This window comes from Brachycentrus maculatus, unplaced genomic scaffold, assembly GCF_059751285.1.
Source record: "Brachycentrus maculatus isolate JH-2025_06_01 unplaced genomic scaffold, ASM5975128v1 h1tg000528l, whole genome shotgun sequence".
In the NCBI taxonomy this organism is placed as follows: domain Eukaryota; kingdom Metazoa; phylum Arthropoda; class Insecta; order Trichoptera; family Brachycentridae; genus Brachycentrus; species Brachycentrus maculatus.
In genome coordinates, this window is record NW_028281274.1 from 162,244 (window position 1) to 188,765 (window position 26,522).

Below are 26,522 nucleotides of genomic sequence, written 5' to 3' on the forward strand. Positions count from 1 at the left end.
CATTTATTTATAGTGACATCTAAAATACATGAAGAAGCATATGGAAGGCTGGGTATTTATAGGGATTTCGACCTGTCATAAGTTGTTTTTAAGATCACTTAAAACGCGTGTAACATTCACCATTCTATACATGGTTGATAACCACACTACTCAAATAAATGAAGATGTATTTGATTCTATCGACCCATTCTTTCACGTGTGTTTATGGCATAATTTATGGTTAAGTTGAGTAAGTTATTTATTTAGCAGAGACCTTCAAAAAATGTGAAAGAATGTATCAATTTAAGGATTAATACAACATCCAAAATTTGAGCACTGCAGTGGTCAATCACGGGTGAATGTTACACGTGTATAAGGTGACTAGCGTATGACAGAGATTTAAATGATGTACCCTGATTTGCGAAAAAATATTTGGACACATTAAAATTTTGTGCACACAATTATAGTTTATTGGTATATATTTTTTTAAACCTTCTCTCTACCATATACATATATTAAAAGCAGCGTTTATTTTTCCGTATTCAAGCGTACTAGATAATATTACGAAGAAAATTAATCATCTATTCTAAAAATATCCTTATCTATTGTATATCCTGTAAATAAAATTTTCTTGACACTTCATTTTTTCTATTACTGATGAATTATATTTCTCTTTAAGATACGAAACTTTATTTTTAAACTGTTTCTCACAATGATAAGTGTATAGACAATAATCAATTTCATTAGCAAACATTGTTTGTAATATGTACCCAAACATGGTTTCTAGTGTAACTAATAATTGTGTTACTAAATCAGTTCATTGCTACTATTATTATGTTTGTTGATTGATTTTATCGCAAATAATTGTTTGATATACATATAATCACGATCATATTGATTTACTGTAATTTTGTTTATTAAATGAGTAATTTTATATCCGCTTTGATAAATAATTATATAAATAGTATGACTATTTGATTGTTATTAAATTTAACATGTGTTTTTATAAACTGTAATAATTATAATTTTTGACATGAGTAAAAAAGGATATGGAATTTTAAATATAATTCACCATTTCACCCGCGATTTGTCTATCACACTTCTCAATATAACTAACTATAGATATATATATATATATATATTTATATATATATATATATATATATATATATATATATGTATATATATATCTATATCTCATTGATCACTGATCACTGAGCATACGGTGATTACTTTAATCAGCCTGTGAAGGGTCGTAAGCGGTGTTAATTCCCAGACTTTCATATTCTTCTTCATCTACGTTGAGATATCAATATGGAAAAATAACTCTTTTGTGAACTAACCTTGATTTGTGAATAAAGATTTGGACACACTCAAAATATTGTGAATATTCCTAAAGCAAACTGAGTGCCAGCTCTCAGTAAATCGTACAGTGTCGTTCAGATTAGGGAATCGTTCGGATTTCTTAAGGCTTTTGATAAAAATGAAGAAGAAAAAATAGGTTGATGAAAATGCTCTTTATTTTTCATTTTTATTCTTTACTTTCGAACAAACTGGTGTATAAGGGCTAAATTACGCATTCGTTTCCAAATCATCAATTCTTAAATGTTCTAGTTGACCTTTTCAGCCCAGTTGATTAAAGCTTTCATGGCTTCAGGAGATTTAATATATGGGATGGCATCAGCTGCTCGCCGTCATCAAAATCTCGAAATCGTACGGATTACAGCGCGTTTCGGATTACTGAGAGTTCGGATTAGCGAGCTGGCACTGTATTGCCCTACAAAGGCTAGTAGCACTAAAGCATCAAGCAGAAATACTAGTAACACTAGTATATTGTGATAAACCGTTTGTACAGTCAATGCATATAATAGTAAATAAAATGTAGTAGAAGAGTGGGAGCGCAGCAGGAGAAAGGGTAGAACCACGTGTCTGTCGGGGAAGACCGCCAAGTGTGGACCGAATCGGATTTTCATAAATTAATTTTAAAATATTAATTACCTGAACATTTCTGTGATTTTATGCTATCATTTGTCAACTAACAGTGTTCGCTTGACTTTTTTTATAAAAAAATAAATATCAAGTACCTTTGTCAAATATTTGAAAACGGTGTATGATAGATGTTCGAATGGTGGTATAGGGAAAAAATGCAAGACTGTATAAATTAGGAAATGTGTGTTGAGATGGTTTGAAAATGTAAATTGAATGACTGAAAAGAGAACAAACAGTTACAATAATTAAAGAAAACACTTCGTTTTTTACCACTTGAGTAAAACTTTACTTTAGTAAAACTTCGTATTTACTCAAGTGGTAAAAAACGAAGTGTTTTCTTTAATTATTGTAACATGTCTTACCACAAAGTTAATGCCGAAACAATAAATAGAACAAACAGTTAATCAAATTTTTGAGGCGTATTTGGTTGGTATAGAAGCAGAGGAAAACTTGGCATGATCAAGTATTTCAAATACTTGGGTTTGGTCATGTTAAGAGTTGGGATGATAGGCGGGTTTGTATGAGGAGATGCATGAATGTAGAAGAGACGAATGCTTGTAAAGACAGAGTGGTGTAGCGTTCGATGCTCTATGTTTCCCCTGCGTAGAAGCATCGTGATGGTTACTTAGTTTGTTAAATATCAACAAAAAAAACATTTTAAATAATTATTCCATTCAAATCAAAATAAAAAATGTAATAAAGAGCTAAATCCTTTGTTTATAAATATACTAAAAAACTTTGTGGAATTAAATCAAGAAGTTAAACACTTTAAATATTATTGCTCACCTCCATATAGCAGCGCGTTAGACTACTATGCTGGAGGCCTCGGGTTCGATTTCCAGGAGGGTTAAAAAAATGCTATTGATTTTTCGCTGTAATATTATCTTGGACTACTTATATTTTTTCCCATATTTAAGTGTCATTTGAAAATAAAGAGTTTACGCATGTGTGTGTGTGTGTGTGTGTGTGTGTGTGTGTGTGTGTGTGTGTGTGTGTGTGTGTATCTGTGTGTGCGTGTATAGTAAACGTACTCCTAATTTTGACAGATTCGTTATTATCATAAGCCTTTTCGTTTTATAGCACAAAAAGCTAGGACTATTAATATGGATGTCGACATGAAAACATAAAATAAAATCGTCTATGATAATTATGAATTATGGCAGTACTCAGAACACTCCCAGGCGCACCTGTAAAGTACTCCAACTTGGTCGCTAATGTATCATTCCGCACTCCGGCCCTGTCGCGTCAGGCGTGTAGCTGCGCAGAAATATTGCAAAAGCGTACCTAAAGGTTCTGCCCGTGACCTAGCGAGAGGCGCGCCAAAAGCAGTCGGCGACAATAGCTCGCCAGCACATCCAGCGGCGGTGACTGCATGGGGTGGTCGCTGCCACGGCTCGCCATTTTGGAGACAAAAACGCGGGAACCACTCAAACTGTCAAAAATAATCGCGCGGGAAAACGAAAAATTATCAATTACCAAGTGCCTTCTTTACACGGTAGATAAATTAATGCTATAATGCACGCTGATAACAAGAAATTCTGCAGAAAATCAAACTTATTTTACTAGGATATAGATTGTTAGGGGGTTCTTTGTCGCGTTGAAAATGGGACAAATCGCTGGTGCAAAAAAGTGTTGTGACAATGTTTGATGTTGGTTTTCTTTCCGTCCAAGCAAATTTTCCTCGTGCCTTACTGCAACGAAGATTATGAAGTATTTATATTTTTCGAAACAGAGTGTGCCTTTCATACAGTGAGTTCAGAAAAGTGCCTTTGACTCCTGTTACCGTCGTGCCTAGCTACTTCATCATCATGAGGATCTATGGTTTAGTTGGACTGCTTGCGCTGGGTCTTGCAAGGTATGATAAATTCACTGTAACGTTAAAAAAGCTTCAGTCGTAAAATTTAAAAAAAGATACATTTTCATTTTTAACATAGTTTTCAACATTAAAAGGTGAACATCGTGTCAAAAAGGGTATTTTAACATATTTACTCGTAAATATGTATATTTAAAAAAAATGTATTTTGGTTGTGTATCTTGGGCAGAATTATGAATATTACACGTGTATAAAGTGAATACTTGAACCAGCCTATGCCAAGTATAAAAATACCTGTAAATACTCAGATTTTCATACTCTTCTTCATCTGTGTGCAGGTACTGAGATGTAAATATATAAAAACAACAAAAATTCCACATAGTGATGATCAGTGCTGTATCATTGTCATGCTGTATCAAAAAAGATGCTTAATAAATAACTGTGGTATAAAGCTTAGTAACAATTTTATAAAAATTCCCTGTTAAAATTATATTTTGCATGTACATATTTTTTGTAAAATGTAGTTCTTACAAATATGAAAAAACAAGGAAACGTGAAAAAATAAAAGTAAAATTACAAGTTTATGTATTAATTTTTAAATCAAACACAGATTTTTTGTGTCTACTAAGATGTATTTTACAAACAAAAACACATAAAAAAACTAAGTTGTATTTTATTAACAAAACACATAAAAAATATAATTATACAAATTGAACGCCAAATCAATAAATGAATAAAAATACAAGTGTTTAGAGAGTTTTTAGCAAAACTTACAAATGAACATACTTGTGGAACCTCTTCGACATCTGATGGTCCCTATTGGCACCCAAGTAGTAAATAGACTACCGCTTCGAACGGATTTCGTATTTACTCGATCGAGATTATATGTACAACATAAAGGCAGGGAGATCAACTATATGCTTGATGGCAAAAAAAATAGTTGATGTGATCCAGATAAAGTGAGGAAAACTCAGGGTGAAAGATATCACTGCCATATGGGGAAATGAAGAAGTAATAGTGGGTAACATAGAACAGACAAAGGACGATAGCAACAATGGCAAGGACTCGTACGGGGTGGTAGCTTGTGTAACTTGGATATATAATAATAATAATAATAATTAATTCCTTATCCGCACCCCAACGTTTCATATAAACGCAGTGTTATCTTGATCGTTTACACATGAAGGAAAGGTGATCAGCCCTCCTCTTCAATTACCAGTCCAGGGTAATATTGAATAAATATTACAGTGAAAAAAACACCTATATTTATTTGACCCCCCCTGGGAATCGAACCCGGGACCTCCAGAACGGTAGCCGAGCGTGCTGACCATTACACTACGGAAGCGGACAAAACTTGGATATAGACAGATAATTTGTAAAGGTCTCTTCAACTGTAACTGAACCATTTAAGAAAATAATGTGAAATTGACGAAAAACAAATCATTTAAATAAGTTTAATATCGCTCACTCCTTTCAACAACGTCATATATCAAAAATCGTCATTTTTAAGTTGTGCATGTTTTCGGAATGCCCAGAAAATTTACTATATCCCAGCAAAAGCGGCAAATTTTTAACTAAATGTTTATCCGCTACAGGGCAGAAAGTGTTGTTTTTGCATTTTGAAGAAAAGGTATTGTTTAATTATTTTTTTTTAATATACCTACTTAATATTTTTCAAATGGAGAAAAAACATTTAGGTTTTACCTAAAAAGATCTGTTGCATAGTAAAAAGTTCAATAAGTGGCTTCGTATTTATTTTTAATAATATACATTGTATTATATTGTTAAAATTTAAAAACAATCTCCTGAAAAATCAAGTATTTTTTATTTATGACGTTGTTGTTAGGAGTGAGCGATATGTGTACGATAAAAAATATTTAATATTAGAATCAAACGTTCAACACGAACATCCGCATAAGTAACATACTACTACTACTACTACTACTACCCTCACGCCGTTTCCCCGCAGGGGTAAGCAGAAAGGATGGAACCCCACACTCTTCTGTCCTGACATACACTCCTTGCCTTCTTCACATCCATACTTCTAGTCATGCATGCCCTCCGATTACGCAGACTTTTGACACCACCAGATTTTAGGTTCTGATGGATCTGATCGTGCCAAGTCTTTTTCGGTCGTCCTCATTCTGTTTACCCGCTAACATTTGCCACATATGTTTTCTTAGTCATTCTTTCGTTATCCATTCGCTTCACATGTCTATACCACCGTAAAGACCTCTTCCTAATATTTTCAATTATTCCTTGTTCAGCCTTACATTCTTTTCTTACATCTTCGTTTTTAATGCTATCATACAATGATTTTCCACACATTCGTCTGAGGGAGCGCATTTCAACAGCGTTCACTCTGCTTTCATCCTTCCTTTCCCAGTTCCATGTTTCGCTTCCATACATTTGTGTCGGTACCAGCACACCGTTGCAACGGTTGTGAACCGCTAGCTTGGCTTCCATGGACATATTTTTATTCGCAATCACTCTGTTCAAAGCACCATTTATTATTTTCCCTTATTATATTATTATAAGTTCCCTTATAATATTATTTTAAGTAACATTACATATTATAATCGTTGTTGAAATAAGGGGTTTGAATTAAAATAGTCATATTATTATAGTGCCCATAATGCCGTAAATTATCATGCAATAAGGAATTACGACATAACTTTCTGATAAAGCTATTATTTAAAAATACCTACAGTAAAGACAGTGTCTGATATGTTTGCATATAATTTTTATTTTATTTTAATTAATTGTGTTTTATACACTGTTGTAAACAGAAAATATTGTTTTATTTGCTATAGTAAACAATATTTTTGAGTACTGAACTGAAAAACTGAAGCATATAATTAATTTTAATAACGTTGGTCACTATTAAATGAACATTTTTTTTATTTATTTATTTGGATTTTAAACCGGATGTTGAATTTTAAAGGTCAGTTTCATTTATGTTTGAATTATTTTTTATTTTAAATACAAATTGTCTTTGAAATCTGAACCTAAAACCTTGGTATCAAAGAGTCTACACACATTTCGCAAGACGCTTTAAATGTGTTTTTTTATAGATCTAAGCTTCCAGATATTTTATTATATTATTATTTTGTGCGATGGGTATATATTTATAAAATATCGGGTCTTTATACCAGTGATCCTTGAATTCTAAAATAGATCTTTAATGGCACTTCCACGAGGGAAAACATTGTTTGATTCTGTTTCAAAATAAAAATACATGGTCTCTTCTTTTTCTTGTTTTTCGAGATAAACGTGAATACAAACTGTAATTCTTTTTTGAACGAGTACTCGCTATGACGTTAAAGTTCAAAAGAAGTTACATAAGTGCAAAATAATAAAATAATATCGTGTTACTAAATCAATATTTCAAGTACAGATATAATATTTCGACATCCCTGATATTTTGTTTTAAAATTGTAATATTTTCAGGGTCATCGCCTTCATTTACTTCATTAAAAATCTACCTTCATTTAATTTTTTTGACATCTCAACATACATAAAGAAGAATATAGATGTCTGGGCATTTACGGGGCTTACGACCGTTATAAGCTGGTTTGAGTGATCGTGGGTAGAATTGGTTAATGTTACACGTGTGTAAAGAGATCACTTTATGACGGTCGTAAGCCCCATAAATGCCCAGACTTCCATATTCTTCTGCATCTATATTGAAATGTCAATGTCAAAATATATAGTGAAAAATAACTGCTTATTTGAGATAATCCTGATTTGTGAAAACGTATTTGGACACACTCAAAACGTTGTATAAAAAAACTATCTTTTAATAACGGATACATGAGTAATTATAATTATATCTCAGCGAGTGGAAGTGGAAAATTAAGAACAAAAGAAAAAAAGATCGCGTGTAAACGCACACGTGGAATCTCCTTAAAAAATAAAGAATGGTGTTTAATGTGAGAGAAAGAGACATCTCAAAAGAAATACAAGAATACAAAATTCCCATAAAAAATATACTGAATTTTTGTAAATAATAAACAACAGAAATATTTGTATTTTTTAGGAAAATATCGTATTTGATACTGAACATAGAATCTGAGTGAAACTTAGCAAAGTGTCAAAAATAGTATTTTTGAATATTTCTATGATATATAAAAAAATCAGCTAGTGATTAAAATACGGTGTGTTTTTACGAGCTTCATTGGGCTGTTATTTATTTATGTGTAGTATTGGACGTAGAGATTGTTTCTATTGCCAATTTGAATGCTATTGTCGCGGTGTACTTGCGGTGATGTACTAGAGGAAAAATTCCCCCGCCAAGTCAGCAAGGTCAGGGGAGGGGCGGGAAGGGGGCCGGGGGTAGGAACCAAGGCTGACCAACGAAAATACATCAGCACCCAGCTAACATCCGGCTATTACAGATAAGGCCGTATTCTCAAAATGTCCGCCTCCGTGGTGTACTGGTCAGCGTGTTTAGCTATCGTGCTGGAGGTCTTGGGTTTGATTCCCAGGGGGGGGTGAAATTACATATTTTTTTAGATGGGAATTGCATTTATTATTTATCTTGCTTATTGTGTACAAGGTTTATGGATCATTTAGTGGATTTTTGTTTCTTCTAGCTAATTAAATATGTTTTTATATGAATCTGTGTTGGGAACAGGAGGAATAATCTAGTGTGGGCCAAACAGGAACTTCTCAGCATTTGGTCATTGCTAGGAGGAAAATACATGTTAGTAATGCCCGCCTCCGTAGTATAATGGTCAGCATGCTCGGCTACAGTTCTGGAGGTCCCGGGCTCGATACCCAGCGGGGGTTAAATAAATATAAGTGATTTTTTTCACTCTGATGTTTATTCAATACTACCCTGGACTGGTACCTGAAGCGGAGGGCTGATCACCTTTCCTTCATGTGTTAACGATCAAGATAACACTGTGTTTATATGATGCAGTGCCCTATGCACCATTGGAGTGCGGATAAGGGCTTGAAGAAGAATAATAATTTTACACTGTTTAATATTTATTTAATATTACATTGGAATGGTACCTGAAGCGGAGGGCTTACCACCTTTCCTTCATTGTTAACGATCAAGATAACACTGCGTTTATATGATGCAGTGCCCCATGCCTTATCCCTCATATGAACCTTATAGTCTTGCACACTTCACCCTAAGGTTTCCAATAAACATAAAAATATTTATAAAAATTATTTAATTAACGGAACGTTTCGGGAATCGCACCCGCATTCGGCCATTGAGAAGTTGGAGCCGCCCCCCGAAAAGCGATACCGCTAATCGGATACTAGATAATTTACAGTTCTAAAACATATGTACACTACTTTCTGTTTCTCGCACACACCAATAATATATGAGTATTTTATACCGACAATTTTACTTTTACTACCGCAATTACAGGTAAACTGCTTCATTTGAAAATTAGTCCCTTAGTGAGGTTATTGTCCTGAGCTAAAAAAATAAAAGCTCTATTTTTAAGCCGTTCGTTGTTTTTATGAGCTTTAAAGTTTATTCAACTCAAGCCATTGAATAACATGTTTCTTGACATCTCATCAAAGATGAAGAGGAATATGGAAGTCTGGGCATTTATGGGGCTGACAACCATCATCGGCTGGTTTAAGTGATCACTTTACACACGTGTAACATTCACCAATTGTACCCATTATTGACAACCACACTACTCAAATTCTTGGAAGACCTATATATATGAACCAATTTTTAAACATTGTTCTTGAATCACTAGAACTTCACTAGAGACATCTATTTGTGAGATGAAAATAAGCTTTTTATTGAGCAGAAACTCTTCATTAGTATGTTAGGTCCGAGTCCTGGATTAATCACACACATGAGAAACGCCAGAAAATATCATTTTTATTTTTATCATTTTAAGCTTGTTATTTGACCAGGTAATTTATTTTTAACATTTCGAGTGTGTCCAAATACTCGTTCACAAATTTGGATTATTTCCAATTATAGGAGTTTTTTCATATAATATTTTGACTCTCATAATTTGATGTCAAAAAATAATATGAAAAAACTCCTACAATTGGAAATAGTCCAAATTTGTGAACAAGGACACACTCAAAATGTTGTTAAATTGTTTCTGTTCTTTCTTTATTCTTCGTCTTCTTCATGTATCATGTCAGTTCCCTCTAGTCGACTATCACTAGAGAATATGTGTCCCTATCGTAGGCAGCTCTAAACAGCTGTTACACTCTTCACATGATTTTGATCCAATCCTAAAACATTTTTTTTTAAGAATTTCAAATTTCAAATGATTTTTTCTAATCACGGACAATCATTTTATGCTGTTTATTAAATAATTGTTGCAATAACTGTGAATAATTTGTAGAACGTATATTGTTTAAAAATCAAACACAGAAATGGACAATAAGTTTTGAGCACCAAATTAATGTGCGAACAATTATGTGCTACTGGTAGCTACTTGGCTGGGCACCACATATGTACATATATATGATATGAAAGCACCTGAAAATGTAAGTCCTCATAAACATGAGTATTTACCCTCTAATTTTAACCCCTTATCCGCACCCAATGGTGCATAGGGCACTGCATTTCGAGGCAGTGTTAACTTGATTGTTACTTACACGAAGGAAAGGTGATCATTATTGCGCTTCAGGGACCAGTCCAGGGTAATATTAAAAAAGTATTAGAGTGTAAAATTACTGATATTTATTTTCACTCCCTCCTGGGAATCGACCCCGTGACCTCGAGCATGGTAGGTAAACACGCTAATCATTACACAACGGTAACAGACTTGTGTAATTAAAGTAAGGTATTTTATTAAAAATTAAACACAAATGGATAAAAACATTGTGCACCAAATCAATGTAACAATAATTATGTTTTACTTGTACCTACTTGGCTAGGCTTTATCTGAGCACATGAAAAATTTATTCATAGATGCAGTATTTTATAAATGTGGATTTATTATACGGTAAATTATTTAAAATTAATCGTAGAAATGGACCAAAAAATTGGGACACAAAATGACAAATCTTTTTTACCAAACAAATTAAATATATAAATAACAAGTATTTTCACTAAAATATTCATTGCCAAAAGCACATCTAAATGCACATTTTCCGTTTTTTTCATGTTTTCCAATGCCAATATTCGCATTCTTTAACTATTTTATGTGATTTAATTACGTCATTTGAAATTCTTTCAAAGTAACGTAAAATCAAATGTCATGTTTTAGTACCGGACAGGTGTAACTCACTCGTACAGTAGTAGTGTGCTTTCAAATCTATTTTATGCCATTATCGCAACGTAGACGACAAACATAAATTTAAAAATTATGTCACCATTAATGTCTACGACAACACTTTCCCGCTAATTATGTGTATAAGAGTTTATTCGAATTTTGAAATGATCTTTTATCTTTGATGACATCTGTTCTCAGATTGCCTTTGTATTAAAACATGAGTATTTCTATTTTTAATTAATTTGCACAAATCTATTTAAATATTATAAAATTACTGCGTGCAGAAAATTTATCAAATAAAGTTGTACCCAGTCACTCGTTACTGTGGCTCAGACTGGTCAAAACATAACAAAAAGTAATACACGAATGTTACACGTGTGTAAAGTGATGACTTAAACCAGCCTATCACGGTCGTCAGCCCCGTAAATGCCCAGACTTCCATATTCTTCTTCATTTTGATGAGATGTCAAAAAATATTAAAAAAGAATATACCGCACACATCTTTTTATTTATATTTTTTATGAATATATTGAAAATTTATGAAACAACAGTGCATTCGAGAATATTAAAAATGCTTAATGGCAGTGGTTGTCAAGAAGTATGCTGCCTGCCATGAGTAATGCTGAGTGTTGGTTCCATGTTCTATGAAAGTCTGGGTATTTATAGGGCTTACGACATAGTATGTAAATTACTTGGGCCTACAGCTTTAATCTAGCATGATAAACAATTAGGGCTAGAATCTTACAAACATTTCATAAAAGTATCTGCTAATTAAAAAACTTACTCAACTCGACCATAGATGGTGCCAAGAACTAGCATGTGAAAGAAAGTGTCAATTAAGGTATAGGCAACTTCCGAAATTTAAATAGAATAGTTGTCAATCATGGGTCTTCTTCCTGGCCATATCCCAGTTTATTGTCCCTCTTGACTGCTGGGGTCAGCTTTCCTCGTCCTCAGGTTATAGGTCTTTCTATCCTGGACATCACCTAGGCCATGCCTTTGAATCAAGTTATATTTCAACATCACCCATGAATTTCTTAGTCTTCTTCTAGAAAGCTTTCGAGGAAGATCCATCTCTATTGCCTGGTTAACTACACGTTCGGGTTGTCAATCATGGGTAGAGTGGTGAATGTTGCACGTGTACAAGATGATCACTTATCCATCCTATGACAAGTTGTAAGCCCTGTAAACACCCAGACATTCATTTTCTTCTTCGTCAATGTTGAGATATCAATGTAAATCACCCCTTAGTGGACAAACTCAGGTTTAAGAAAAAAATGCAAATTTTGTAAATTTGACTATTGTTAAATACAAATAAAGTAAATAGCAAGATCCAACTTAAGAATAAAATAACATTTCCGGCAACATTTACAAACGAGCTTTGCGAATTGAAGGTAAAGTTGAACTACTTACAAGAGCTTTCACAGTATACCTAGATAATTATAGAAAACAGTGCCCCACACCAGAGTTAACCCGCGACTTCTGCTGATAATAATTGAAAGCTCGCGTGACAACATTTCTGCTCTGACTTGACGTTTAATTCATTGCGTAAATAACCTTTATTCGTACAAAGTATAAACCATAAAAAACAAAGAGGAGTGGATATGCAAAAATAATTTTTAGCGTTTGTGTTTTAGCTTTAAATAATTTACGATTCAAAATACGCTAGCTCAATTTCAATTTGTTAAATATATATGTATCTTTTTTTTAAATTAAAAAGAAAACTCCACACTTTAGACAAGTAACGACAAATCCATGGCAAGCGAGTCATATGTATATTGTCATTTTACTAAAAATACATCGTTTTATTAATTAATTCGGCATTAACTTTGTGGAATGACATTTAGACTGTTTTTAAAAAATTAACACTTGTTTAATACCACTTAATGAGTTTTATTTCATTACTCACGACTAGTTTCGAAAACAACAGATATATTTAAAACTAGTGTGTGATAAAATAAAACTCAGTAAGTGTTATTATATAAGTGGTGTTTTTATAATAATTATACATCGCACAAAAAAATCTTAATTTTTCTCAAAGGTGATGTTTTATTTGTTCTAGTATAGAATAAAAACCACATTCTTAAATCTCTAAAAAACCAACTCAATTTCTTTTTTTATTGGAGTGTTTTTTTGTATCCTGAATTGATAAAAAGGAAATTCAGTTAATAAAATTACTTTTGATATTTTAAAAGTGATAATAGATCAGAAATCGGCAATGCCGAATATAAAATGAATGATTGATATTTTTTTGAAATTAAAGTTCTTTCATTATGCTGTAATCTTTTCACTGTAATTGGAACTACGCTTATACCCTAATTGATATGACAGATATTTATAAATCTGTTTTTAACTGAGATATCTTCTGATACAATTTCTTCCTTCAACCGGCACATTCTCTTTTATTTTATTTATATTCCTGCGCTTCAATATACCATCAATTGAATACCGCCTAACTTATAAACACCGTAAACGATATTCAATCCTTAATTCATGCTTTATGCGACTTTTATATTACAACTAGGTGCTCTCAGCAAAAAACCATCTTTCACCCCCAATGTGTTGAAATAAAAGACTTTAATTTTACAAATTGTTACGTTCGCAATAAATGTGTGTATGTGTTTGGGTGTGTATGTGTTTGTGTGTGTGTTTGTATGTGTATGTGTTTGTGTGTGTGTGTGTGTGTGTGTGTGTGTGTGTGTAAGTTTGTGTGTGTGTGTGTTTGTGTGTGTGTGTGTGTGTGTGTGTGTGTAAGTGTGTGTTACTACCTGAACGTTTCATTTGCACGAAAGTCACTAACTAATTGACAGTATACTGACCTTTATAAGCCCATAATACCGAACATTAAAACAAAAGATGTAACAATTTTGGGTTTTCCGCGTCATATTTTAGGCAATATTGTTCGATACAGATAAATGTCACTACGGTTTTAATTTGGTTAGATAATTGACGTATAAAATTGACGAGTGAAAGCCAAAATGTTGTATTCACTATTTTCTAATGTCGACTATGAAAATTTTAAATTTAGTATTTAAATATCTGCATTGTTGAATATGCTAAAAATATCTACTTTATAAAAAAAAATTGTGTACTTTTAAAATAAATCGTTGAGTACTTTTATCATAATTTGACGATTAAACATTGAGATTACAATATGAGATTCGTAAACAAATTCCTGACGTTTTTCATGAATATATTTGTATATATTTGGATATATTTGTCCTAAAAAAACATACGTTATCATTTGCATTAACATTTTAAACCATTTATGTTTTCCGAGTTGTTTTTTTTGTAATAGTTTCGAAGGAGACAGTACAAAGTTTTCACTTTCCAGTACTTGAAATCGTCAGCATAATTAATGATACCGCGCCCAAAATAAAATTCACATTTTATAAAAGATAACTCCCAGGGGACCTTCATACATTCCCACGTAATATAACGAAATTATCACGCACCATAATACGAGCTTTATTTATAGATGTTATTAAAAATCTAGCATTAAAAACATCGCCGACAGAATAATTTTTGCTCCTGTCTCACGCAATTATATTTAGTTCTCAATATAAAAACTAATCAACTATCCATATACGAGTATATACTGAAAAACTGCATATAATTATATAGGTTTATACCGTTTCTCATGATAAACCTATGTTTATGGTTAAACTATAAATGCAAAACGAAACAATAATGTATATTTTCTATTTTAATAATAATAATTCGTCAGGATCAGGGAAATATGCGAGATCGAAGATGTCGTTCGGTGGGGAAGGCAACGAAGGAGACAATGGTGTGCGCATGTGAGGAGAATGAAACCATCCAGACTCCCCCACATCGCACTGTCCAGCCAACCCCGTGGTAGACGACTCCCGGGCAGACCGCCAAAGAGATGGATCGATAGCTGGGAATCGACATTGCAGGAGGCTTATCCCTATTAAAAACAGGCCACAAGGCCTACAACAAGATGAAAAAGAAAAAGAAGAATAATAATAAATAATAAACAAACCTCAACCAAAGTACGCTCCACCGCCTTGTTTTTGCAAACAATCTTAGCCTATTCCACATCCACGCCCAAGTATTTGTAATACTAGATCATGCCAAGTTTTCTTCGCTCTTCTTCTGCTGCTGTTTCCAACTATATACGCCTCATATTTTTTTAATTTCCTCCTTCCTCTATAAACCTCCTCATACATTCCCGCCGATTGTTCCAAATCCTGACATTTCATACATATTTAAGATATCACAATAAAAAGAAATATACTCCTAATTTGACAAAACCCCGATTTGTTAACAAAAAATTACAAATATTCAAACACACTCAAAATATTACAAATAATAACTATCATTAAAATTATATTTTCTTAATGAAGAAGTTTTTTTAATTTTACTGACGGTTTGATAGCATTACTTTTGCTCTAAATACAATAAAAATATATTCCATTTAATATCAGCACATTATTATTTGTGTGAACTTAAGTTTTACTTGGTAAATACCACTATTTCTTAAAATCTAATATGACACGTTTCGATTTCGATGCATTCCGCATCATTTTTAAATACCGTATGTGAAGCTAGGTTTATGTCTTGGATTTTAAGAAATAGGGATATTTACCAAGTAAAACATTAATAAAAAATGGAAAAATATTACTACGAATCCGAATCAATCAATGAAATTGTGTCAACTTAACTAAAGGGCACTTGTGTTATTTTTTTACGACAGCAAAAGAGAACAAAGTTGTTGAGTAAAATAATCACTTTTAATGAAAATAATAAATATATTGTCCTATTTTATTGAAGCACTTTCAGTTAAACACTCGTTGATAATATTCTACACATAAGTTATCTTAGATAATCTAAACATGACTTCAAATTCCACGCAATACCTTGGAATATATATACGGATCAAAGATAAATCTCTTTGACACATTATTTTAAAAATAGTTGACCAATGTTTGAACTTGGAAAGAATGTTGTGTTACGAAGTTCAATGCGAAAAAAATCTACAAATAAATAAAAACTCAGGGCTTATAAATGTATCAGTTTAAAATTAAGAATAGTCCAGAGATTCGAGGTTTTTTTTAAGTCGGCTTGTATAACATATCTGCTTTGGCCTATACTTACCACACACTACTGTTCAGATTACTTTTTATTTAAATATAAATACATAGTATTTGTTTACAAATAAGAAAATCTTATAAAAAAAAACACTAATCTGGTAGCCTTGGTACCTATGTGCATAGAGAAAATAATGGAAAAGGAGAAAGTGATTGAAAATAATAAACTCCCGTAAAATATTGATATGATATATTATATGTGTATTATATTATTATATAAGTTTTATTTATATTAATAAATATATGTATACATTTATATATATATATATATATATATATATATATATATATATATATATATATATATATATATATATATATATATATATATATATATATATATATATATATATATATATATATATATATATATATATATATATATATATATATAAGTATATATATATTTATATATATATATATATATATATATATATATATATATATATATATATATATATATATATATATATATATATATATATATATATGTATATATATATATATATATATATATATATATATATATATATATAAATATATACAGTGGAACCTCTCATAACGAGTTTAATTCGTTCCAGCATCTTTCTCGTTATGCGAAACACTCGTTGAGTGAAACATTTTTTCCCACAAAAATCAATGAAAAATACGTTGATGCGTTCCAGGCCAAAAGAAAACTTTATTTTTTATTATTTTAAAACGTAAAATAATTTATTCCTTTTTACAAGAAAACTGTTTTAAGACATTTGTTTTATACACGTGTTTATGTGTGTTAAACTAAAAAAATATATATCTTACAAGATCCTTGTCATATTGTGGACGGTAAAAATTCCATCAGAAATGTGGATTGTTTAATTTTAAATTAACATTAATTCATATATCTAATGAATTTATAGAGAAAATCTAATTTTTATTTAATATCGATTCATAAGATCATAAGATTTATAAAGATATGTTATAAATGATCATAAGTAACTGAAATTGCAAACATTGAAACTGCAAAAACAGCCAAAATAAATCAAATTAGATGTGATATCTACGTGCATTATTAACTTCTTTCATATAAATATTATCAATCAATTTAACAGGCATTTTCAACACGTATATTTTCTCCAACGAATTCAAAGATCAAAAATCTCACGAAACGCGCGGTATGAATTCTAGCCAAAAGGGCAATCGGTATCGGACAATTTTCACATCTATTTTCGGTCAACGCAGAATTAATCTGTATTGTTATACGTTCTGAGACCGCTAAATAAGTCATCTGTGCTAAATACCGGACCAAGAATATCTGCGCTCCCTTCTGATCGGGAAAAGTAGAAATCTTGTCTCAATTGACGTCAATAGTATTGTGAAATTGATTGCCGATTTACTAGCGGCCAACTGTAAAAATAATGTCACTCTACCGACCTCCACGCGATGTCTGATGAAGCTAATTGCCTTGTATGCATTTAGGAAAATCTTAATGGGGTCATTGCAAAATTTAATAATAAAAATCGGAAATATTTTATTAATTTTGATCGGGTTGTTATTCCGTGGTTATTGTCGTGGACTCTCGAGTCTGGTTCGAGCCTGCTCTACCACAAAATTCATATTTTTAATAACAAGATACTTAGACCTACAAAATTAAGTATGCAAATATGTGTGTTTTAACGGGTGCCGTAGTGTGGTTGAGTAGACGCTCGACTGCGAAACTGACGTAGGTGGTTCGATTCCCTCCAATTACAAATTAATTACAAAAATGTTTTCTTTTCAATTCATCTGTGAATGTTTGATGTATTTTTTACATTTACCGTCTCTTTTTTTTTTACTATCCTACCTGCAGACAGGTCTCTTAAAGTAGAGAATATTTGAGTTTTATAATTACAATGTAACTTTGTTTTAAAATCACCATAAATATTTTATTTTAACTTAATTATAATGTCTACCGGTTTCGAAGCTAACCGCTTCTTTATCAAGACTGATTAGTATTGATAACGATGCGGTTAGCTTCGAAACCGGTAGACATTATAATTAAGTTAAAATAAAATATTTATAGTGATTTTAAAACAAAGTTACATTTTAATTATAAAATGGAAAATCACAAAGTTAGTGCTTCAAATATAAATTATATTATAGATATTTGAGTTATTCACTCAGAAGTTATTCACTCAGAGTTATTATAACTCAGAAGAATGTGCGACAAAACGACGTATGATAGATGTGCGAATAGTGAAATAAGGAAGGAATGCAAAGCTGAGATAAGCATTATCGATAAAATTAAGAAAGGTGTGTTGAGATGGTTTGGACATGTGGAACGAATGAGTGACGAAAGAACGGTAAAACAAATTTATGAGGTGAATGTTAGTGGGAAAAGAAGCAGAGGAAGACCGAGAAAAACATGGCACGATCAGGAATACCAAATACTTTAAAGTGGTCAGGTTAGGAGTCGTAACAATCGGCGGGTATGTATGAGGAGATGCATGAACGTGGAAGAGGCGAAGAATGTTTGCAAGGACAGAGTGGTGTGGCGCTCTATTCTCTCTGCCTACCCCTGCGGAGAAGCGGCGTGATGGTTAGTTAGTTAGAGTTATTCAAGGTTTATTGCGGGTTATTCTCATATATATCTCATTTTTGACAGTAACATTATGAGTATATTGAAATTTATGTTCACAAGCATTGGAATAATCCTCTGGAAGATTAATGTCGCGGGAGTAACTTTTCAAGGAAGTCCGGGCATTTTATTGCTTCTTTTTAAGATAAATATTTTTTATGTTAACACAAATATTTAAATTTTATGTTATTTTAATTGGGCAAATCAGTCTATTATTGAAAATAAGAATCAACTTGTAATAGAGTAGACCTGAACCTAAACACAAGGAGAGTTCCCGACACTTATCACAGGACCGCATAAATTGTAGGATACAAATATAAAATTTACGGCATAAAATGTAGCTATAGAAAGTCTTTTCATATAAAATGACTGAAAAATACTGCCTTGCAGTACTTAAACTGAGAACCATAAAATACACCGATTTAAACAAACTATTATTTTTGTTAAAAATGAGTTCGTAAAAATATATTTTAAGTATCACAATGTCGGGTCATTAACCCTAGGTTGCTCATACCTTCATCTTCTTCCTTATAAAAACAATAAATGCTTCGTGTCATCTTGCGTTACCAAAAAGATATATTGAAATATCATCTGTAAAGTGATTAATACATTTATCTCATATATTTCAAATATTTTTTCAAATTATAATTACGAGTACATCCATATTTTTTGTGAATCAGTATGATCTGAATATAACTGAAATTATGTAGAAATTTAATTGGCTGTATTTACAAAACCTGATGCAGTGGAAAATTTTAGGTTGTATATTTTAATTCTAATATTCAGTGTTAACCTACATTTTTTAAAATTAAAAACTTGAATATACCATTTAAGTTTGAGTTTTATTTATATATACGACTAGTTTCGAAAACTTACAGATGTTTTCATTTTCTGGTAAAAATTAAAACTAACGAATAAAAGTATATTTAGGGGTATATATAGGTTAATAAATAGAGGGAAGGGGAAATTAATTTTTATTTTTACTAGAAAATGAAAACATCTGTAAGTTTTCGAAACTAGTCGTAAATATATTGTAAATAAAACTCATGAAATGGTACATTCATGAGTTTATTTTTTTTTAAATAATCAACATTTCATTCCACAAAGTTAATGCCGAATCAATAAATAATATAATTTACATTTAATCAAAACGACAAATTGAATATAATAAAGTAAACATTGAATGCAAACTCGTTATCAAATGGTTGTGTATTGTTAATTTATAAAATAAAAATAATTTCTTAAAATTTATATTACAATTTTTTTAAAGATCTTATTTATTTTTAAATATTTTTTTCTTATTTTTTCACTTGAGGCCTATGGGCTAAATTTCGCTACACGATTTTCACGCTTTGAAAATAATATTACCGCATAAAATCACCAACGATTATTTGTAACAGGCTAAGCGTTATTTTCACTGTAATTTAAAAAAAGATTTGATCTTCTTATTCCTCACGCAATATCCGACTCGACCACTGTTAACCTACCGAAAACATTTACTACCAGTATAGTCGTAGGCATGACTTGACATTTTTTGCGAGTAAAACTACCTCGCCAACATAACTCGCGGGATTTAATTTTTAAGCGTGAAGGCCACAATGAACATTCCATTATAATAAGTCATGACCACGATTATACTGCGAGTACTTGATTAGTTTTCTACAACCCTCTCTTAGTACCATTTACTTATATTTTTTGCGAACGAAAAGGGTAGTTACGGAAAGGGGTAGTTTTGGGGGCATTTTATTTTTTTATTCCATTTAATGCGAAAAAACGTTTTTAGCAATAATCAGATTATGCTCAGGGTGATTTGTAGTAACTGATTTAATTTTTTTGTCGTTACAATGCAATTAAAAGGTAATAACGGGGGTGTGCACCATTTTACAAATATTACTTAAAAAGTAATAAACCACTTAACCTTAATTTTGATACTTATCAACAATTGTTCAAGAAAGTTTTGTTGTATTTTTAATATTAGTTAAGTTTAAATTACCAATTTTTTTTAGTTATATGAAGGCCGTTTCACCATAAAACAATCAATGTAACATTTTCAAACAAACGAATATTTTTCTATTTTAATATTATTAATGTATGATACAAGAAGTTCGTTATTAATTTTAAAATTATACTATCCAAGAAAAACTATAAAGCTTTTTTCCACTTTTATCTTATTTGACCAATGAACGGGTATAATTTTTTTAAAATGAAAAATCGTTATTGTTTTACATACGATATGATGCATTCAAATTTCATTCACCCGATTTTTTGCAAAATCAACATACAATGCCAATAAAAATAGGAATTTAGCAAATTTCTCTGTTAAAACTTAGACTTTTATATTCTTCTTCATCTATGTTAATGTGTCTATGTTATACGCAAAATAAAACTGTGCCAAATTTCAAATTATTCAGTTTTAATAAAATAAATTCCCAAACCCAACATAATGCGTTTGTTGGGTCGTGTCTATAATAGACCGATTATAAATGTTAGTGACCACATAACATCTTGATGACTATACACACATGTGAAGTGATTCGCGATTGTGGTCTGGCCATGTGTAGACACGCTGCGCCCAGACTCGTGTGTCGTCACACGTTGGGCGCGAGCCAGGATCATGGCAGACGTAAACACATGACAAGCTAGCGGCCAAATACTGTACCACCGGGTGGCCAATTAATCTAACACTCGGCTGATGATAACGAGAGAGAAAAAATATGAACAAAATAATTTGTAACTTAATAAGGTGACAGGCGGTAAAACGATGTATGATAGATGTTCGAATGGTGATATTGAAAGCTGTTCTACCGCATTCCCAGATCTGATACAGAAGCAACTAGGCTTCCTGACAGATGCCTTGTGGGATGATTTGTGGGATAGTAAGAATAGGGAAAGAAAATGAGAAAAACACACCACAAACACTCAGACTAATTAAAAATAAATATTTTTTTAATTTATTTTGCAATTGACGGGTATCAAACCCTCGACGCCAGTTTCGCAGTCCAGCGTCCACCCAGTCTTAAATCCTTTACCTACTACTACTACTACTACTACCATCACGCCGTTTCCCCGCAGGGATAAGCAGAGATGAGAGAATGCCTCACTCTTCTGTCCTGACATACACTCCTCGCCTCCTTCACATCCATACATCTAGTCATACATGCCCTCCGATTACGCAGACTTTTGACACCGCCAGATTTAAGGTTCTGATTGATCTGATCGTGCCAAGTCTTTTTCGGTCGTCCTCGTTCTGTTTTCTTTCTCATATTCGCCACATATATTTTCTTAGTCATTCTCTCGTTATCCATTCGCTCCACATGTCCATAACTCTTCCTAATCTTTTCAATTATTCCTCGTTCAGCCTTACATTCCTTATCTTCGTTTTTAATTCTGTCATACAATGATTTGTATATCGAAACTCTACGTTGATAAAAAAAAAATTAAAATGTACTTTATTTCATTCTATGATATCAATAAAATCACTGCAAGAATCAAAGATCTGTACGATTTTCTGTTTTTAAACCCTTGATATCGAAATGCCCACCTTATCTGTAAAATTAAAATTAATATTTATTGTTTGGCAGCCATTAAAAGTCAAACCAATCTAAAACGAAACGGCAATTAGTTCTGTGTTTAAGGTATACCACAAATTACTGCAAAACTCACGTTGTTTCAATCGATTTTTCGATTTCACAGTAGCTTTGTGAAGGAAAACTGAAATTTTAACTCAAACATAACCTTATCCCATTTTAAAGTAAGTGGGTAAATATTATAATTGTTACCAAAGAATCTAATATTCATTCAGAATTAACATTTTAATTTGATTCTTTGCCCGAGGAATAAATGCTATTCATGATACTAAAATCGCATAGTCAAAAATTGACCCTTTATATTTTGTTTTTCAAGTTTTGGCAGAGTGGAGGTCGATCGTAGAGCCACCGACTCAAATTCGACTAATCTCAGAATCGTAACCGAAATCCATTACCAAATAGTTTTTTTGTGACATTTTAAAGTATAATTAATTTTAAATGCATTTCGAAGAAAATTCATGTGTTTTTTATGAACATTTAGGCATTTTTATAATAATATTTTACTCAGGTTTAAAATAAATAAACTGTATTTAAATTTTAACAGAATATAAAAAAATAACCACTTGTAACATATCACTTTTCAGTTTGTTCATGTTAAAAGTTCTATTTCCATCGACAGATGAACGTAAAAATTTAGTTTGTATTTTAAAGTTTGGTTTTTCAACCTTTAATTAGAATATTTATTAGTTCTCAAAACTAGTCATGTTTACATCAATAAAATCAATTGTGGTCTTGTGAAATTTTCTTGATCATGTTTTGTTTTCATATTTTTACCATCGTGTTATTCCATAAGACTATTGCCAAATAAATAATTAATAGAAAGAAAAAAAAACAAATTTCCCTTTTATTTTTTATTTCAATACATAATATCAATAATGAAGAAAAAATATAAAATAAAAATATTTTTTAAAACAGTTTTTATACACATTATTCTTGATAAAAATTGTCTGGGCGATTAATTTAAAAAACCTTTAATATTTATTTTTTATTCAAAAGAAGCTGACCTTTATTATAAGTCCCTATTATAATAAATGAATAACTTTATTATTTGTCTGACTTTCAACCCTTAATAAATATTGTCAGTATTAGCCGATAATTCAGGCCTGTCAAAACAAGATACGATCCTAGGTCAATCCAAATAACTAAATAGATTTTAGGGTTACCGAAACAAATACTTTATATTTTTAAAGAAAAATACAAATACAGATATCTTATTAATACAATGTAATAAATTGTTTAGTTCCTTATTACTTTATCTTAAAGAGATTTATTTAAACTATAATATTTAAAACATTTTGAATGAGTCCAAATACTTGTTCACAAATCTGGATTATCTCCAATTATAGGAGTTATTTTTCATATTATCTTATGACATTTCATCAAAGATGAAGAAGAATATGGAAGTCTGGGACTTAATAAATAGCTTCTTTTCATCACACCAACAGATGTCTCTAGTGAAGTTCTAGTGATTCAAAAACAACGTTTCGAAATCGGTTCATATATATAGAACTTCCAAGAATTTGAGTAGTGTGGTTGTCAATAATGGATAGAATTGGTGAATGTTACACGTGTGTAATGTGATCACTTAAACCAGCATATGACGGTCGTCAGCCCCGTAAATTCCCAGACTTCCATATTCTTCTTCATCTCTGATGAGATGTCAACAAATAATATGAACTTTAATATTAGTGGTTGCCAGACGTAGTACGTGTGTGACTCGTTCTGATTATGAAGACCTACATAAGTATAATATATTAAGATTTAATAAGAAATTTTAAATACACGTCGCACGCCGTGTTTTGGACATCCCTGTGCTGACATTACTTGTCTGCACCAAAGAATAATTATATTTATAATTTCACATTCAAGAAAAGTAGTATTTAACATATTACACTTATAAGTTTACGTGGTTTAAGAATATCTTGAGTGGTTGGTTAATGTTTGATGAAATGAGTTACGTTGCGCATAAGAAACTCACGTGAGGGAGAATCGTGCGCATAATAACGTAGGGCAATTAACAGCGTGAATTAACTGGCACTAGGTCACCGCCAACGTCTAATCAGAAAGCTTTCGAGACAGCTTTTTATACTATTCCCATTATGAATGCTCGAAAGCTCTAAATGCTAAACGCATATCATTTAAATGTAACATTTTATGACTGAATAAATACGGCTCTTCTGGAAAAAAAGTTAAGTTGTATTGTTCATTATTTATTTTGCATTAATTAATTCAAGAAAATATACATATGATCGCCATCAAGAAATAATTTGAGAAATATATCGATGGTAATGAATGAGTTGAAAAGGGTAAAAACAGTGTCTTGCTTTAAATAGTACTACCCCCTTAGGTATACTTTGATAGTTGATCACCATTTTATAAAGTTATCGTTTTTATTTATCTTCATTAAATCGATTTGATTCAATGAAGAAAATAAACGTTTATTGATATCTTGATTATGCAGAAAACATAGCCTTAAACTTATTCCAGGGGTTTTTTATTATTAAGTTCTTATTTTGCAACATCGTTATGATTCCAGGACTATAAAAAAAATACATTAGCTTTAATATTATAAAATTATTTTAGCCTTAACCTAAAATTTCATAATCTCAAATTCCTAAAATACTATGGTATTTTTTTTACAAGGGGATGTCGAAAAACATATTTTGTTGTAGCTTTCATCATATATAATATATATATATATATATATATATATATATATATATATATATATATATATATATATATATATATATATATATATATATAATATATAAATATATAATATATATATATATATATATATATATATATATATATATATATATATATATATATATATATATATATAAATATATAAATATATTATATATATATATATATATATATATATATATATATATATATATATATATATATATATATATATATATATATATATATATATATATATATATATATATATATATATATATATATATATATATATATTAAATATATATATATATATATATATATATATATATATATATATATATATATATATATATTTACATAAATATATATACATATACATTTATAAATATATTGTATATATATATATATATATATATATATATATATATATATATATATATATATATATATATATATATATATATATATATATATATATATATTCATATAAATTCACATTTGGAAGTGACTGTTAACGTTATTTTTAGATTTATTATTACTGGCGTACAAACCTAACGAGTACGACACTTACAGAATAAGATTTATAGCCGCAATAAATAATAGATCCCCTATAATTAAAACATACTAAATATATCTCTATTTCGATGCAAAATATAATAATTAAACTGCAATTTCTTTCAATATTACGATAGTCAAGTAAAATCATTTTCTCTTTATTATTGTTATTAACAGGTGTAATTTTAATTATCAGATTTACATCATTTTTACTACTACTACTACTTCTCCTGATTCCATTATCCACATCCAGTTGGTTTTATTTAAATAAAAATAAAACTAACGTTTTCTATAGAATCAAAGTAATATTAAAGTTATCTACACAACGCAGTTAACGCGTTGTCTTTCGTTTGGAATAGACGACCAGGAATGACGTGATGGAAATTTTATTGAATATCTAGTTACGATGCTCTGAAAATTCTCGGTTCGTATTATGTGATACTCCTTTTTATGAGAAATCAATTTTGTAAACGTCTGTCATAAATTTATGCATGTAATCCTGTTTCTTTTTGTTTATATTACTAGTAAGAAATATTGTTTATGTTTATGGTACCTTTGTATTTTTGTAATACGGACTCCGCACGTGACCTCCATTGACTAGTAGTAAAGTTTTGATGTAGTATAATGGGTAGATAAGAATTCAAAGATTGCCATTGAATGAATAAAAGAAATCTAAGTGTTACTAGATCTAAACCAAATTTTAATTTGATAATACTCAATCAATAATTAAAACCCTTAACTACACACACACACACACACACACACACGCACACACAAATATATATGTTCTTCTTCTTTCTTCTTTCTCTTGTATATATATATATATATATATATATATATATATATATATATATATATATATATATATATATATATATATATATATATATATATATATATATATATATATTGTGTCCTTCATTAATAGACTTATCCTTACTTAAATCTTTACTCAAACAAGCCAATGTCAGGTCTGTAAATGCC

The 26,522-nt window shown here is 30.7% G+C and overlaps 1 protein-coding gene across 4 annotated transcripts in view; it reads left to right on the forward strand.

Moving 5' to 3' along the window:
* Positions 1-3,256: 3,256 nt before the first annotated feature.
* LOC148301693 (glycine receptor subunit alpha-2-like) overlaps positions 3,257-26,522 on the forward strand; it is a 102,179-nt gene continuing 78,913 nt past the window's right edge. For 2 of the 4 annotated variants that reach the window (XM_088272850.1, XM_088272852.1), the window contains exon 1: positions 3,298-3,823. In XM_088272850.1, the coding sequence (XP_088128976.1) occupies positions 3,777-3,823 (47 nt within the window). In that variant the 5' untranslated portion in view covers positions 3,298-3,776. Of the gene's footprint in view, positions 3,824-26,522 lie in introns of all 4 variants that reach the window. The other 2 variants (XM_088272851.1, XM_088272849.1) reach the window with 2 other exon arrangements.